Raw genomic sequence first — 18,270 nt, 5'->3', positions numbered from 1 at the left:
TCTACTCTCTTCACTGACTCAGCATACCACACCTTCTGTTCTACTGATCCTGGCAACCTCAACCTGTCTCTCTCGCACCGGGCACTTCTGATAACCCCATCAACATGGGCAACCCCACAATTGACGTTTTTTTCCGCCGATACTACACATTCCTTTGGTCCATGCCCTCCTGCACACTTCTCACATCTCGGAATCTCCCTCTTACACACTGCTGCTACATCACCATAATGAGGAGCAACCAGACGCTGCATTTGACGCATTTATGAAATTGCTTATTCCAGTTACTAATTAGCATGTACCCATTAAGAAAATTAGAAAAAACTATTAAATCCCTGTAGTTTGATGAGGAATTTAAAAATTGTATGGTTGAGAGGGATGAGGCAAAATTAATGGTAAAAAAGTCTGGCAGTCACAACCGACTGGCAAACATACTACAAATTGAGAAATCATGCGACTAAACCGAATAAAAAGAAGAACTACACTATGAAACAAAGATAAATTACATAAAAGAATGATAGTAAAAAGCTTTGGAGCACCTTAAATTACATTTTGGGCAAAAAGACTAACTCAGCTCATTCATTGAATCAGATGGCTCATTCATCACAAAACCCACTGTTATTGCCAACTACTTTAAGGACTGTACTAGACCCCTTACTTTGAGTAAAGCCAGTGTGTCTATGTATGCATATGACTCAACACTATACACGTCAGCTACTACAGCAAGTGAAATCACTGCAACACTTAACAAAGAGCTGCAGTTAGTTTCAGAATGGGTGGCAAGGAATAAGTTAGTCCTACATATTTCAAAAACTAAATGCATTGTATTTGGGACAAATCATTCACTCAACCCTAAACCTCAACTAAATATTGTAATACATTATGTGGAAATTGAGCAAGTTCTGTCTTGTTCAAAACATGATGATACAACAGTAGCTAAGATGGGGAGAAGTCTGTCCATAATAAAGCGCTACCAGGCCTTTTCAACAAGGCAGGTCCTACAGGCCCTAGTTTTGTCGCACCTGGACTACTGTTCAGTCGTGTGGTCAGGTGCCATAAAGAGGGACCTTTGAAAATTACAATTGGCTCAGAACAGGGCAGCCCGACTGACTCTTAAATGTGCAAGGAGAACTAACATTGATAATATACATGTAAATCTCTCATGGCTCAAAGTGGAGGAGAGATTGATCACTCCTTGTTTTTGTAAGAAGTGTTGACGTGCTGAATGGACCTAGGTGTCATTTTAAACTACTAGCACACAGCTCGGACACCCATGCATACCCCAGAAGACATACCACACAAGGTCTCTTCACAATCCACAAGTCAAGAACGGACTATGGGAGGAGCACAGTACTACATAGAACCATGGTTACATGTAACTCTATTCCACATCAGGTAACTGATGCAAGCAGTAGAAACAGATTTAAAAAAAACAGATAAAAATACACCTTGTGGAACAGCGGGGACTGTGAAGAGACACACAGGCACAGACACACATACACATGATAAGACACTTACTCTACACACGTACACATGGATTTGTGTTGTAGATATGTGATAGAGTAGTGGCCTGAGAGAACACACTTAATGTGCTGTGAAAAGAGTTATGAAATGTAATGTAAATTGGCAGCCGCTAATGGGGATCCTTAATAAATACAAATAAGCTTTGCATCTGAAACACCTTAGTGGGTTCGGCACAAAAGCTCTCACGGGATAACTAACACATCCCAACATGACTTTACCAGGTAAAGAATCTGCTTCAAAAGGACAGACAATGTCTTCTCAGTTTTATCACGCTCGCCACCGGGTCTGCGTCGCACCAAACGGCAGATGTCAGACACAAGGAAGCTTCAATCAGTGGCTCCACCTCAACGCCACCCCAGTAATCACTCCTTTCAAAGGCACCTTGCTCCGGAGAGCAAAGCAGGTCACAGGTCTTGTCCCTAGGCACGTGACGTGAAGTGACCGCTCCCTCTAGACGAGACAAACCTACCTTCACCGATTTAACAGTACCCAACTTATTTTCTACCCAGCCTGAGACTACATATGGATCAGCCAAAAGGCCGGGATCCACTTTCTCCAAATATTCCACTCCCACTGGGCCTGAATCATCCTTTGCATGACCATCAGGGTGAGGCTCAGAGGTCTTCAACACACATGCCACCACAGGTAATTCATACTCACTCTCGTCAGGTTCAATTTCTTAGCCATCAAAGAAATCAGACTACAGTTTGTCCTTTGTGCCATTCTTCCTCAACACACATCTTCCCACTGCACTCGGCTCTTCTCCTTCGCTGTCCATAACCATGTCTATCTGTGCTGAACAAGCACTGATGGCCTTTCTCCAATAATGACCTTCTGTTCCTCGCTCAATGTACTAGTCTGGCTATCTCTGGCCTCTCCATGCTCCCAAAACATCCCACAGTCATCAGCCAGTTCTCCTCTTCGTCATCCATTTTAGCAAACAATCATGTAACTGCAGCACTTCTCTTCTTATTCTTCTTCTGTGTAGTTTAAATGGCATTTGGCAACCAACTTTACAGGTTAAAATGTTCTCCTTAATTAGTTAAAATCAGACTGCCAGAGTGAAACAAAACATCCAAGATAACACCAAAATGATTAACAAGACAATTAGCAGTTGGGGTGCGTGTGCAATTGGTAATTAGTGCAGGCTATGGGATGTTTGAAAAGCAAATTGGCAATAGAAAGAAACATACAAGCCATATAATTAAGTTAGCATACATTATGCCAATATCTCCTCAAAGAAGCCAAGTCTTTACAGAATGGATCAGCATCCATGTTTATAATGAGAGAGGAGATTGTCCATTAGCACTTTAGATTGCCATCTCATTACAGCACATACAGTAACTTGCATGAGGACCATGCAAATGTACAATAAAAGGTGTCTAGATTAGAAACAAAAGACCAGATCAAAATATTACATCAATAACATACAATACATATTCAGTAAACATGTTTTCAACCTAAGATACATGTGATATGCTGAAATGATACAGGTATAGCCTACTGTACGTTTATAACATTTTTAAATGTTTTGGTTCTGGAGTTTCATATAATTTGAATGCGTCAATAAAATCTAATGTTGTTGCTAAAAGTCACAGATTTGTAAACTCTATGAATATTGTGTAGCATATGTTGAGGTTGGTTTTTAGATGAAAATGTTATTGGACCTATAATGCTATGATACAGATAGCATAGTGTACTAACATTACTGCAAGCATGACGATATTTGAAGCTCTTCTTTAAGGTATACTGGCGCCTCCTCTTGTGAGGAATCCTCGATCACATGGCAGGCGTGAAAACAGCATGCTCTCACTCTGTGCCCTTGCAATTGTCATGTACTATGGGCTTCACTACCCAGACAACTAAGAGGGGACTGAAAAGGACTTACAGAACCACTGTCTCCTTCAAATTCACAACGTTGTTTTATTGTCCCTTGCTGTCACAGGGATAGGGAAGAGGGTGAGGTACAGACTACTTGGCGGCAGCACTAGAGTCTTTAGCGTTCTCCTCAGCAGGCTTCTTCTGGGGACGTTTCTGAGCCACACCATAGGGCACATGAGCCGCCACAGTCCCCAGCTCCGCAGCCCCCTCCACATGGAACATCTGATCGTCAAAGAATATGTGAGGCCGGATCTTCTCCAGCATAGGCCCCTTAGGGGCCCCAGCAAGGAAGAGGGCCTCGTCGGTGTCCAGTCCCCAGGATCGAAGTGTCTTCAGGGCCCGGGTGCCTGAGCTGGCTGCGCTGCGTGCCGTCACCAGGTAGGTGCGGATGGGGCAGTCCATACGCTGGCCCTTGGCATAAAACTTCTTCTGCAGCTTCCCCAGAGACTCCAGGAACCCCTTCAGTGGCCCCTGAGAGGAAAGGATAGAGAGTGAGTTGCTGCACGGTGGGGCCTAACACTGAACATGTCACAAAATCTACAGTAAATCTACAGAGACATTAAACCACTTCAGCTCACACTACATTTCACCATCCGTATGAAGTACAGAGGGATATTGATTTGTCAATTGACTACCTATTTAGATTTAGCTGCATATTCAATTGTGTTTGAATGTGTTACAGAATTTAACGTGGACCGGACATACATGGTCAAGAAGCGTGTTCTCATGTGCCTTCTCATGCTCAAAGAACTTGTCCAGTCCATGGGCCTTAAAGATGCGCTCCGACTCATCAGAAAAGAGCACTGCGTCCCCATCGAAGGCCACTCGCAGCTGAGTCTCTGACACTTCTGTTCTCTTCTCTGGTGGGTTAAACATGGTGGCTGCCGCAATCCCTGAGAGAGAGAGAGAGATTACTCAACATGACTTGTTCAAGGTAAGCTTTTTTTACTGTATTAAACAACTACATAACAGTGTTGCGAGACAGATCAAATGTTCTATTGATAAGACTGATTTGTCCCATGTCCCAATCAACAGTGTCTTCAACTAACAAGACTAGGCTCTCACCGGGGGGGGGGGGGGGGGGGGGGGGGGGGGGCGACATGAGCGGGCTACAGGGGGCTTCGCTCCCACAGTTCATACTTCAGCCCCCTCAGTTTTACTTTTATGTCCCCTATTTAAAAATAGCAAAAATTGCTCTGCCGTTTCCTGGTTGTTAAAATTTGAATAGTTTGCCTAATTTCAGTTTATGTGACAAACAAGCAGGCATTGTGTAGAGAATCATTGTACCAACTAAGCCACTGTGAAATATATTTTCCATAACCAACAAATATTTTATTTTCAGCAGTTTAAGCTGGTGTACAAAATCAAAGTAATAGATGCAGAAGGAAACTTAAGAATGGTAAGCATAGAAATAGTGCACATACAACAGATCTACCGCTTCTTAGACTTTCTTTCAATGAGAATGACAGATCTATGTGAATTTGGTCAGGTCGCCCAAAAAGTGACATATTGCATGGTTACTGCAGATGCTGCATTTTGTTTCCTATGTTGAAAGTCTTGTGTTGGGCCCAATGCTGAGGAAGACAAGGCCTTCACCCAAGCTGGGTATTCTAACTGGAAGAATGCTATTGATAGTGCCAAAGGATTTGCTAGGCATGCCTCAAGCAAAGAGCATTTGTAATGCACTGCGGAAATAAAAATGAGTTCGAGGTGCTATGGGAACATCAGTGTCAACCCTTGTTAATGATGGGCAGCTGGCAAGAATCTCATGTATTTGTCGGCGATTGTGAACATTATTGAGTTCCTTTTGGGGCGTCCACAGCTACATGAGAAAACACATTTTCCACTTGACAAACGTGTTCAGTCAGCACAGAAGCAGCATGCTACACCCGAGGAAAACTCAACTAATCCAACTGGCATTTGAGGGGGATCTTACAAGAAGATTTCAGGGAGAATGGAATGATCGATTACTCAGGAAGTTCCTCAGAGCATCAAAGAAGCTGCAACCCGTTTGAAAAGGTAGCTAAGATTGAAACAACTTAGCTGGTTGGTTTTATCAAGATCTTGCTTTAGTGTGTAGGGCGCTGTCCATGGTGCTGATAGAGCGCAGCGAGATTTCATGCCATTGAACCTGTCACTTCTTGGTCAAAATAATTTTTGTTACTTTTATGTTTATTGTGGTATACCGTGATATCAGCAGAATTTTCTATAATTCCAATGCAAGAACCCAAATGACGCCTCTAGGTATAGCTACATATCGGTATTTTCATCATAGATGAAATAGAAATAGATAATCTACATTCTATTATGGTTGTCTTGGTAGCCTATTGGTTTTCATTGCTGTAAATGAAACTCTAGAGATGTGTTTATGGCAGGCTGACAATGTAGGATGTCCCTTTTTTAAAATTTTTGCCTGAAATGACAAACCCAAATCTAACTGCCTCTAGCTCAGGCCCTGAAGCAAGGATATGCATATTCTTGGTACCATTTGAAAGGAAACACTTTGAAGTTTGTGGAAATGTGAAAGGAATGTATACACACAATAGATCTGGTAAAAGATAATACAAAGAAGAAAAAAAACGTTATTTAGTATTTTTTTGTACCATCATCTTTGAAATGCAAGAGGAAGGCCATAATGTATTATTCCAGCCCCGGTGCAATATACATTTTGGCCACTAGATGGCAGCAGTGTGTGCAAAGTTTTAGACTGATCCAATGAACCAATGAACTAATTTCTGTTCAAAATGTTGTATCAAGACTGCCCAAATATGCCTAATTTGTTTATTAATAACTCTTTATGTTCAAAATTGTGCACTCTCCTCAAACAATAGCATGGTATTCTTTCACTGTAATAGCTACTATAAATTGGACAGTGCAGTTAGATTAACAAGAATTTAAGCTTTCTGCAAATATTAGATATGTGTCACGCCCTGGCCATAGAGAGGCTTTTATTCTCTATTTTGGTTAGGCCAGGGTGTGACTAGGGTGGGCATTCTAGTTTCTTTATTTCTATGTTTGTGTGGTTCCCAATCAGAGGCAGCTGTCTATCGTTGTCTCTGATTGGGGATCATATATAAGTTGTCCTTTTCCGTTGGGTTTGGTGGGAAGTTAGTTTCTGTTAAGTGTCTGCACCTGACAGAACTGTTTCAGTTTTTCACTTTGTTATTTTGTTTGAGTGTTTTTGAGAAATAAAATATCATGAACACTTACCACGCTGCGCTTTGGTCCATGCCTTCCGACGAGAGACGTTACAATGTGTCTATGTCCTGGGAAATGTTCTTGTTATTTACAACCTCATGCTAATCGCATTAGCCTACGTTAGCTCAACCGTCCCATGGAAGAGAAAACGATCCCGAAGAAGTTTTAATTGATTACGTGGGTGGAATTTGATTCACAGAAGTGTATTGTGCCATATCACAACGTCTTGCTGAACTCGTGAGGGAGTGGCATGATTATTATTTTTTTTTAAGCGGGCCTGTATAGGCCTATTTATGTTGCAAGACAGCTGTGCATGTCTGCATCTCTGTAGTAGGTTCTAGGCTATGTTTTGGTTATTTGGATCTCCCTTCGCCTTATGTTTACTGTTAATGTAACTAGCCTAAATATATATTGTGTCACACCTTTATCGATCTAATATTTTGTTTACTAGGCCTACTACTTAGTACCGCTGTTCTGTTCGCATTCTTTCGCATTCGCAATTGTGTCAATATTCTAAGCCAAACTGCTATTCAGCATTTTTGTTTGCATGCATGAATAACTAGGCTACTACTTTCAGCATTTAGTTTGCATTATTTTGGTAAGACAGCTGTGTGTAAATTTGCCCCCTCCCTGATTTCAGCAGCCCCCTTAGTTACTTTATCCTGGCGCCAGGTCTGGCTCTCGCCCACTTACCCTCCTCCAATGCCTCTCTGACCTTCATGGGGTCAGCAGACAGGTACAGGTTAGTGTGGTAAGCCTTCAGGTACCCAATGGGACTGTTCCCACCCGTCATACAGAAACGCTCAATGAACAGCCCTGCAGAGGAAAGAGAGAAGGACATAGAGTCAATGTACTGGTTCCTGCCTGTAATTAAGGGATTAGATAACAGTTACCAATGCCTTGGGAGATCCAAAGATGCAAAGAGAGAAAAATGCCCAGAGAGGAGTAAAGAGAGAAAATAGTGGATTGAGGGGTGAGCTGGATGGAAAGAGCCTGAGAAAGTGGCTCAGTCAGGACAGATGTTTCTATTTGGCCAGACAATTTTAGTGAGGGTAGGACTGAACCCCTCATTACCCCCACCCCCAGGGCCCAGAACCACATCTCCCAACTTCCCTCATCTCAAAGGACGTGTGGAGTGTGGAGCGTGAGAGTGATCGCCCCAACATCATCCTAGGCCAACCAGTGGCCAGAGCTGTGTCTAGTTATTTCCTAATTTCATAGTAATCTATAAGTCATTTTATTAAAGCACTATGACATGCTACACAACCACAGTTTACAAGGGAATGTAACATACTAAACAACATTTAGCCTTTGACCTCACTCTCTCTTTCATTCTCTTACATTCTCTCTCTTGCTCTATCTATCTCTCTCGATCTATCTATCTATCTATCTATCTCTCTCGATCTATCTATCTATCTATCTATCTCTCTTGCTCTCTCTCTCTTGCTCTCTCTCTCTTGCTCTCTCTCTCTTGCTCTCTCTTTCTTGCTCTCTCTCTTTCTCTCTCTCTTTCTCTCTCTCTCTCTCTCTCACACACACATTTGAGCTTAAAGACTTAATGACCCACACAGCTGAAGTTATTCTGTGATGTTTTGAGCAGGCGTGTGTCCTGAGGAGGGACACAGGGCCATAGGGTCACACAGGCTGTGTGGGAATGGGGAGGACCAGCTGTGTGGATCACCCAGAGCACCGTCATCATCAGTGCATCAGAACAGCTTCCTCTCCTGGAGCCCTTAACCCCCTAGAGTCTGTAACGGCCGTCGTAATCCTCCTCGTCTGAGGAGGATAAGCTAGATGGATCGGAGGACCAAAACGCAGCGAGGTATGTATCCATATTTATTAGAATACTTTTCTAGACGAACAAAACAATAAACAAAACGAAACCAACGACGCTAACAGTCCTGTGATGTGAACAAATGAAAAACAATGAACGCACGAACAGGAACAATCACCCACAAACAAACAGTGAGAACAGCCTACCTAAATATGGTTCCCAATCAGAGACAACGTAAAACACCTGCCTCTGATTGAGAACCATATCAGGCTAGTTAGACAACCCTAAACCAAACATAGAAACACATAACATAGAATGCCCACCCAGCTCAGGTCCTGACCAACTAAACAAGACTGAACAAAGGAAATAAGGTCAGGAACGTGACAGTACCCCCCCCCCCCCCCCCCCCAAGGTGCGGACTCCGGCCGCAAAACCTGAACCTATAGGGGAGGGTCTGGGTGGGCATCTGTCCACTGTGTCTCCTCTGGCTCTGGACGTGGCCCCCACCCCACCATAGTTAATCCCCGCTTCCGTGGCCTCCTCTTAATGGCGACCCTCCATATTAACCCCACTGGACTAAGGGGCAGCACCGGACTGAGGGGCAGCACCGGACTGAGGGGCAGCACCGGACTGAGGGGCAGCTCCGGACTGAGGGGCAGCACCGGATTGAGGGGCAGCTCCGGACTGAGGGGCAGCTCCGGACTGAGGGGAAATTCCGGCATCGCCGGCGTGACAGGCAGCTCTGGCAGGTCCTGGCTGACTGATGGCTCTCGCAGCTCCTGGCTGGCGGGCGGCTCTGGCGGCTCCTGGCTGGCGGGCGGCTCTGGCGGCTCCTGGCTGGCGGGCGGCTCTGGCTGCTCCTGGCTGGCGGGCGGCTCTGGCGGCTCCTGACAGACGGGCGGCTTTGAAGGCTCAGGACAGACGGGCGGCTTTGAAGGCTCAGGACAGACGGGCAGCTCAGACGGCGCTGGGCAGACGGGCAGCTCTGAAGGCTCAGGACAGACGGGCGGCTTTGAAGGCTCAGGACAGACGGGCAGCTCAGACGGCGCTGGGCAGACGGGCAGCTCAGACGGCGCTGGGCAGACGGGCACACCTGTAGGGAGGAGACGGAGAGACAGCCTGGTGCGTGGGGCTGCCACAGGACCCACCAGGCTGGGGAGACCTACAGGAGGCTTGGTGTTAGGAGGAGGCCCCTGAAGGACCAGGCTGTGGGGGAGCACTGGAGCTCTGGTGCGCAGCCTTGGAACCACTCCCCCAGGCTGGAATACTACTCTAGCCCGGACCCTCCAGAGTGCAGGCACAGGTTGAACCGGGCTGTGGGTGAGCACTGGAGATCTAGTGCCTACTACGCGCACCTCTCCCTTAGGCTCAACTCCCACATTTGCCCGGTACGAGCGGAGAGCAGGCATAGGACGCACTGCACCCTCCCAGCGCCCCAGAGACACAGCACGCAGAGGCGGCGCAGGATACCCTGGACCGAAACGGCGTACCGGAGACCAGACGCGCTGAGCAGGCACAATACGCCCTGGCTGGATGCCCACACTCACATGACACTTTCGGGGGGCTGCCCTATAGCGCACCGGGCTATGGGCACGCACTGGCCACACCGTGCGCTTAACCGCATAACACGGTGCCTGACCAGTAACGCGCTGCTTATAATAAGCACGAGGAGTGAGCTCAGGTCTGCTACCTGGCTTAGCCACACTCCCCTTTATCCCCCCCCCCCCAAAAAAAAATCTGGGGCTGCCTCTCGTACCTGTCGCGCTGCCGTGCTGCCTCCTCATATTGCCGCCGCTCATTTTTCGCTCCCTCCAGCTCAGCTTTGGGGCGACGATATTCCCCAGCCTGTGCCCAGGGTCCTTCTCTGTTTAAAATCTCCTCCCATGTCCAGGAGTCCTGAGATTTTGGCCGCTGCTGCTGCTGCTGTTGCTGCCCGTTACCACGCTGCTTGGTCCTTTTGTGGTGGGTGATTCTGTAAAGGCCGTCGTAATCCTCCTCGTCTGAGGAGGATAAGTTAGAAGGATCGGAGGACCAAAACGCAGCGAGGTATGTATCCATATTTATTAGAATACTTTTCTAGACGAACAAAACAATAAACAAAACGAAACCAACGATGCGAACAGTCCTGAACATGTGAACAAATTAAAAACAATGAACGCACGAACAGGAACAATTACCCACAAACAAACAGTGAGACCAGCCTACCTAAATATGGTTCCCAATCAGAGACAACGTAAAACACCTGCCTCTGATTGAGAACCATATCAGACTAGTTAGACAACCCTAACCAAACATAGAAACACATAACATAGAATGCCCACCCAGCTCACGTCCTGACCAACTAAACAAGACTGAACAAAGGAAATAAGGTCAGGAACGTGACAGAGTCGATGTCTGCGAGGAAATGTAATTGGCATAATATAAACCTCCCCATCAAAATCTGCCTGTTTAATAGTAATAATAATAATAATAATAATATGAACCCACCATCAAAAGGTGTGACTGAATTGAAGTATATATGGAAGGACTTTGGTGTAAAAAAAAATGGGTTAAATATGGGTAAAAAAATATATATAATAATTTCCTGAACTTTCTTATATCTCTCAGATATAGGACAGACACAAAACATAGTCAAAAAATAAAGCAAAAAGAGGTAGGCTATCTGTTTTGCCATGTATGAATATTGCCATGGGCTATGGGCTATGGGCTAATAACAGTAAGGCCAAATTCAATGTTCACCCCCCATTTAAAAATGTTTCTATTTTATACCTACAGGGGTCCTAAAATTCCAAATCCAATAGCTAAATGATCCTTGATATGACGATCTTAAAACAATTCCATATAGTAGCTTAGTAGAAACCCAGCCCCAGGCCCTTAGACCACACTCAGGACATCACACTGAATCTGAATGAAAGATGTCCTCATTCACAGCACAATAGCCAGGTGGTGCCCATGTGTGCATGTGTTTATGCATGTGTGTGTCTGTGTGTGTGATTAAGCACTCACGGTGGTGGTTGATGGTGTTGATGAGTCGGAGGCCGACGTGTGCGTGGTTGTTGGTCATGAGCACAACGTCAAAGAGCTCCTCACTCTCAGGGTATAGCTCCCTCAGTCGAGTATTCACTGCCTCCAGAGCCTGGGGTCACATCAAACAGAAGCTCCTAACATATAATCTTTCATACAATATACATCATTCACATTGATGAACATGACCACCAATCTCTGTGTGTGTGTGTGTGTGTGTGTGTGTGTGTGTGTGTGTGTGTGTGTGTGTGTCTGTCTGTCTTCATTTCCCTGACCTTAACGAAAGGAAAAGCAGGACCAGGGTCGAAGGGCTCTGTCTCGTGTTCTATCTGGTACTTGAGGTAGTCCTCCATGCCTTTCTGTTCGTAGATCTGCTGCTCCTTATCCATGTTGAAGAGGACCCGCGATGACACCGCAATGGTGATGGCATTCTGAGGCTTAGGCTGTTGGATGAGGGGACACAAAGCTTGAACATACTTGAACACACCCCGAGCACACAATACAACACACGGGTTAACACACACAAATACTCCAAAACACACACACACAAGTCACATTGTGGAGTAAGAAGCCTTTTGGATCAGTCTGCTGCAGTCTGAGACATCCTCGGTGGTGATGATGGAGGAACAGGGTCATGTGCAGTCTGAGACATCCTCGGTAGTGATGATGGAGGAACAGGGTAATGTGCAGTCTGAGACATCCTCGGTGGTGATGATGGAGGAACAGGGTAATGTGCAGTCTGAGACATCCTCGGTGGTGATGATGGAGGAACAGGGTAATGTGCAGTCTGAGACATCCTCGGTGGTGATGATGGAGGAACAGGGTAATGTGCAGTCTGAGACATCCTCGGTGGTGATGATGGAGGAACAGGGTAATGTGCAGTCTGAGACATCCTCGGTGGTGATGATGGAGGAACAGGGTAATGTGCAGTCTGAGACATCCTCGGTAGTGATGATGGAGGAACAGGGTAATGTGCAGTCTGAGACATCCTTGGTAGTGATGATGGAGGAACAGGGTAATGTGCAGTCTGAGACATCCTCGGTGGTGATGATGGAGGAACAGGGTAATGTGCAGTCTGAGACATCCTCGGTAGTGATGATGGAGGAACAGGGTAATGTGCAGTCTGAGACATCCTCGGTGGTGATGATGGAGGAACAGGGTAATGTGCAGTCTGAGACATCCTCGGTGGTGATGATGGAGGAACAGGGTAATGTGCAGTCTGAGACATCCTCGGTGGTGATGATGGAGGAACAGGGTAATGTGCAGTCTGAGACATCCTCGGTGGTGATGATGGAGGAACAGGGTAATGTGCAGTCTGAGACATCCTTGGTAGTGATGATGGAGGAACAGGGTAATGTGCAGTCTGAGACATCCTCGGTGGTGATGATGGAGGAACAGGGTAATGTGGCGCCAGAGGGAGCCAAAAGGTCTACTGGTGTTGAAGAGCTCTTCTTGTTATATAGCTGAGTGGTAGACATTCTCAAAGTGATATACTGTGCAGCAGCTGATTCAAAGGTATTTCATATGAGCAACATAAAAACTGTGAGAATATACTAAGGGACACACTTGGAATGAGGAGGCGGAAATGTACTTGGCAGTCTAATCACATTTTGTTCTCTTTGACAATATTGGCTTGCTCAGTTTCGACTGAATCATGTTTCACTGTAAAGAAGATGCCTCAGTGTTTGAACCAACCATGTTTACGAGGATATAACCTACTGTATTTCTATATCATGTAGGTTTATCTCAACCACTGGCAAAGGCTAGGGTGGTGGGCTTGAGAGAGCTATTATACTGTCAAAATAAATGTACAAAGCAGCTTTGAAGAGCACATTACAGACTAATTTCATGGGTAGGTCCCACCATAAAATGCTGGTCGGTCACCCCCCACTGGTTTCAGACCAGGCACAGTGAGAGAGCTGTGTGACAAGAGCTGAGGTGACAGTGTGACATGACTACATACATTCCCCAGCCAGACTGATAACACATGAAGCAGAGCTACATTTTAGATTGGCGGCCACTTGTTAACCCTCTGAGTGCCTGTCTAGCGGTTCAAACCATAGTAAAATACCACTTCTTGATTTTTTGGTTCTTGATTTTCTCTCTCCATTTAGATTATTTGAACACTAAAATAAGTTGTATCGATGTGTTAGTATTGCACCAGTTTAACATTTCTGTGCCTTGTTTTTTTAAACAGTTTAAAAAATAATTGTCTCTGGCTGTAACGTTCTGACCTTTATTTCCTTTGTTTTGTCTTTATTTAGTATGGTCAGGGCGTGAGTTGGGGTAGGCAGTCTATGTTTGTTTATCTATGTTTTTCTATTTCTGTGTTTGGCCTGATATGGTTCTCAATCAGAGGCAGGTGTTAGTCATTGTCTCTGATTGGGAACCATATTTAGGTATCCTGTTTTGTGTGGGGTTTTGTGGGTGGTTATTTTCAGTCTTTGTGTGTCTGCACCAGACAGAACTGTTTCGTTTCGTGTTATTCTCGTTTATCGTTATTTTGTTTGTTTGTTTATACGTATTCTATTAAAATGGATACTTTTCACGCTGCGCCTTGGTCCTCCTCTCTTCCTCCATACGACGAACGTTACACTGGCAAATCTGTAAGCGTACCTTTTATAGTCAATAAGGCATATTGCCATTATTTCAACTTCAAATAGCTTTGTGACAGGTCTCTGCTATAAAACTCAGTCTTGAAGACAGATAGAGAAAAGTGGTAACCAGGTATATAATCTGTCATATAATCAATCAACTTACTAGCCTATGACAACTTCGCTGAGATAAAATAGTAAAGCTTTCGTCCTATCAAGAAGGCTGAAAGCAGATTGTGGAGTTAAAGTTTTGAATGATTTTTGAGATAACAAATAAGTTAACTTACGAAGAAGATCCCTCCCTGCCCCTTGCATGTGGTGGGAGTGGTATTGTTTCGCTGCATTGTCCTTTCCGAAATTTGGCAGGTTAGATATTTATCGCCAGTGTTGCTGGTACCCTGTTAGAGTGCTGTCTGCGACGCTGAACAACTGACTCAATTATTATTCAGTGCCTTGTTGACCCGTTTGATGTTGTCATAATGTGTCTGTCTGTAAAGACGTCATCCTGTTCCATTGACAGCGGGCATACAGTAAGCAACACTGACCCCACCAACAGATCCCTCAGACCCTTCAAAGAGACAGAATTGTCTTATTTTTGTACACTTTTATGACAAAATGTAGAGTTCAATTCTACTACCAACAGACTCTTTCAAACCATTGGACATGGAGAAATATTTGATCATTTGGCCAGTTAGGCTGCTTGAAACAACTCCCCTCATCACCCCCAGGCAGGCTCATAGATAAGGTTAGGAGTGTCTGTCTTCTATCACTCAGCGCAGCAGGTGACTAGGCTACTTGTGCCATTACAGACAGACATGTTAACAGATGGACTCTCTTCTACAGTTGCCCAAATGCGTTACGAAAGCCTTATCTATTATCTAACAAACAAAAAAATGTAAATGAAGGATCTGATTCCTTGAATGTCAGTGTAATTGCCACATGAAAGGATATACAGTAGCCTACATTGAATGAACTAATTGACAGGTAACAGATACATAACATTGAACATGCACCCGTACCATATTAAATAGTTGTTCCCACTAAAGCAAGCCATGCAAACTCCTCACAATACAGACAGAGATAGAGAAAGTGTGTGTGAGAGAGAGATTCTCATTATTTTTCTCCTCATCTCATGACACGTTGATACTCACCGATTTGAGATGCTTGGTGGGGGTGGATGGGCTAGACATAGTGTTGGTTCTTTCCCAGGTTGCTATTGCTGTGCCGTTGGGTGCTGTGTCTTGGCCGGTCCTCATCCCGCCGTTGTTCACACTCATCATCCTGCCTCTCTTATTGCCTCACCCACACTTCTTCCCTCTATCTCTCTCAGGCAGTCTTCACTGAGTACCTTACTGCCTCTCTCGCTGTCTCTTTACCTCTCTCCTGCTGTCAAACAGTCCTTACGGAATCCTCAAGTAGCCTAGGCCTACACTCATTTACACCATCATCCCCGGTGCATTCAGAGATGAGAGCAGCAGAATGACCGGCAGTGCAACCACTCAGCCGAACGCTCAGAGCGGAGGAGGAAGAAAATACAGATATTGTAAGAGGGGTAGGGATGGAGAGAGGCAGTACGCTAGCTGTTGAAACTGTCCTTATTTTTTGGCATGCATTAATCGTATAGATGTTGTGCTCTCTCTCTCCCTCTCATTTTTTATTGACTTCAAGCCATCCTACATCCTCCTCCCTTTCTTAACCCTTTGCTGGGTATGAATTCTGCATCAATGCGTAACTTTGATTTGATGCACGTGACAACTGTGTGTGCATCTGTTCTTGCAATTTGTAGTTTATATAATAATTTTTCATGAAGTAGTCTGAATGTAGTGAACTACTTTTTCAAAGTTAAGTAAACTATATTTTTCTTAAGGGTATATGTTCAGAGTAGCTTCCCCAACATTGTCAATGTGCCCTTGAGCACGGCCATTAACTCTAACTGCTCCAGGGTCGCTGTTGATAACGGCAGACCCTGGCCGTGACCCCACATCTCTGAGGCTATGTAGCAACTAATAATGTAATAACTTACAATAATTTAATAGCTACTAATAGTAACAACTTTTATTTGTAATGTAATAAATTGCCAATAATGTGATGAATATCCTTAACGCATAAAATAATAACACTTTTGTGCATAATGTAATATTTATTACATAATGCGTTGATTATTAAATTATGAAGTGGGTAAAAAAAATAATGAAGTGGATTAGCTATAACTTTAACCAAGTGTAAAAACAACCCCAAAAAAGACTAACAACTAAATTCTCATTCTCAAATTCTCACACTCATTTTTTATTTTCTTGAATATAGAGTGTCATGCTTCAGTAATGACTAAACACCCAATCATATTCCTACATCCTAGCTCTAAACTTGACTTCAACAAATGCTTCACCTCCTAAGATGCTGTTTAACCTGTTTGGGCTGAAGGGGCAGTATTGAGTAGCCAGATAAAAGGTGCCCATTTCAAACGGCCTCGTACTCAATTCTTGCTCGTACAATATGCATATTATTATTACTATTGGATAGAAAACACTCTCTAGTTTCTAAAACCGTTTGAACTATATATGTGAGTCAAAAAGAACTCATTTGGCACAAACTTCCTGACCCGGAAGTGGAAAGTCTGAAATTGGGGCTCTGTTCTACTTCCTGCCTATAAATGGGCATGATACGTAAGAGTATACGTGCACTTCATAGACCTTCCCCTGGATGTCAAGAGGCGGTGAGAGAAGAAATTTAGTGTTTATCTTGGTCTGAAGTGGAATACAGGCTCTTTGTATGACGTGTCTGCCCATTTCCTGTTTTCTGGAGGCGCGAAAGGGGACTTGGATTTGCCTTCTGTTTAGCTGCCGTTATAGGCGACTAATATCTCCGGCTTTGATTTTATTTGATACATGTGACCATATCATCGTAAAGTACGTTTTTTCAATATAGTTTCATCAGATTATTGAACATTTTTCGGGAGTTTTGCCGTGTTCCGTTCTCTTCCGTTTGTTGACATGGAGAGATTCGAGCCACTTGGCTAGTGCGCTTGCTAAATCGAGAGGGAAAATGAACGTTCTAAATCCAAACAACGATTGTTCTTGACAAAGGATACCTTGTCCAACATTCTGATGGAAGATCACCAAAAGTAAGAAACATTTTATGATGCTATTTCATATCTGTCGTGCATGTGAACTAATCGTCGGCGCCCAACGTTTGGGTACTCAGCTATACCGAAGCTGGATGTCGTAATGAAGTTATTTTTTAGAATTCTAACACTGCGATTTCATTAAGAACTAATGGATCTATAATTTCCTATACAACATGTATTTTTTAGTTATGTTTATGAATAGCTATTTGGTCAGAATATGTGTGTCAGAAAACGTGTCAGAAAAATATCGTTGCCGTTTAGACGTTGTGGGAAAAGTAGCTAAGTTAGCACAATGTGTAACCACTGATTTCAGCTCTAAATATGCACATTTTCGAACAAAACATAAGTGTATGTATAACCTGATGTTATAGGACTGTCATCTGATGAAGAATATCAAGGTTAGTCAAAAAATATACATCTTTTACTGGTTTGTTACGATCGCTAACTTTTGCTACTGGGAAATGGCTTGTCTTTCTGGCTATTGTGGTAAGCTAATATAACGCTATATTGTGTTTTCGCTGTAAAACACTTAAATCGGAAATATCGGCTGGAATCACAAGATGCCTGTCTTTCATTTGCTGTACACTATGTATTTTTCAGAAATGTTTTATGATGAGTAATTAGGTGTTTGACGTTGGTGTCTGTAATTATTAAGGCTGCTTTCGGTGCAATTTCTGATTGTAGCTGCAATGTAAACTATGATTTATACCTGAAATATGCACATTTTTCGAACAAAACATAGATTTATTGTATAACATGTTATAAGACTGTCATCTGATGAAGTTGTTTGTTGGTTAGTTTGGTTGGTTCTTGGTTAGTTAGGTTGGCTTTGTGCATGCTACCTGTGCTGTGAAAAATGTCTGTCCTTTTTTTGTATTTGGTGGTGAGCTAACATAAATATACGTGCTGTTTTCGCTGTAAAACATTTAAAAAATCGGACATGTTGGCTGGATTCACAAGATGTGTACCTTTCATTTGCTGTATTGGACTTGTTAAGGTGTGAAAGTAAAATATTTAAAAAATATATATTTTGAATTTCGCGCCCTGCACTTGAAGTGTGTCACGATCGTCTTGATAAGAGAGGTTATGCCCAAGGTCCCTTACCATCCAATATCTCCTCCCATGTCCATGAATTCTGTGTAGGTGGGTCCTGT

General features: G+C 43.8%; 1 protein-coding gene across 1 annotated transcript; it reads right to left on the bottom strand.

Annotated features, from left to right (window-relative positions):
* Positions 1–801: 801 nt before the first annotated feature.
* LOC129812753 (cytosolic 5'-nucleotidase 1A-like) lies at positions 802–15,698 on the bottom strand. Its single transcript, XM_055864590.1, has 6 exons — positions 15,144–15,698; positions 11,674–11,841; positions 11,381–11,510; positions 7,294–7,416; positions 4,108–4,295; positions 802–3,873 (listed from the first exon to the last, which is right to left on the bottom strand). The coding sequence occupies exons 1-6, from the start codon at positions 15,270–15,272 to the stop codon at positions 3,493–3,495; spliced, it is 1,119 nt and encodes a 372-aa protein (XP_055720565.1). The 5' UTR covers positions 15,273–15,698; the 3' UTR covers positions 802–3,492.
* Between the last annotated feature and the right edge of the window lie 2,572 nt (positions 15,699–18,270).

The sequence above is a fragment of the Salvelinus fontinalis genome, chromosome 16, assembly GCF_029448725.1.
Source record: "Salvelinus fontinalis isolate EN_2023a chromosome 16, ASM2944872v1, whole genome shotgun sequence".
NCBI lineage: Eukaryota > Metazoa > Chordata > Actinopteri > Salmoniformes > Salmonidae > Salvelinus > Salvelinus fontinalis.
The sequence above is the reverse complement of the archived record's forward strand: the minus strand, read 5'-3'. Positions and strand labels throughout refer to the sequence as shown.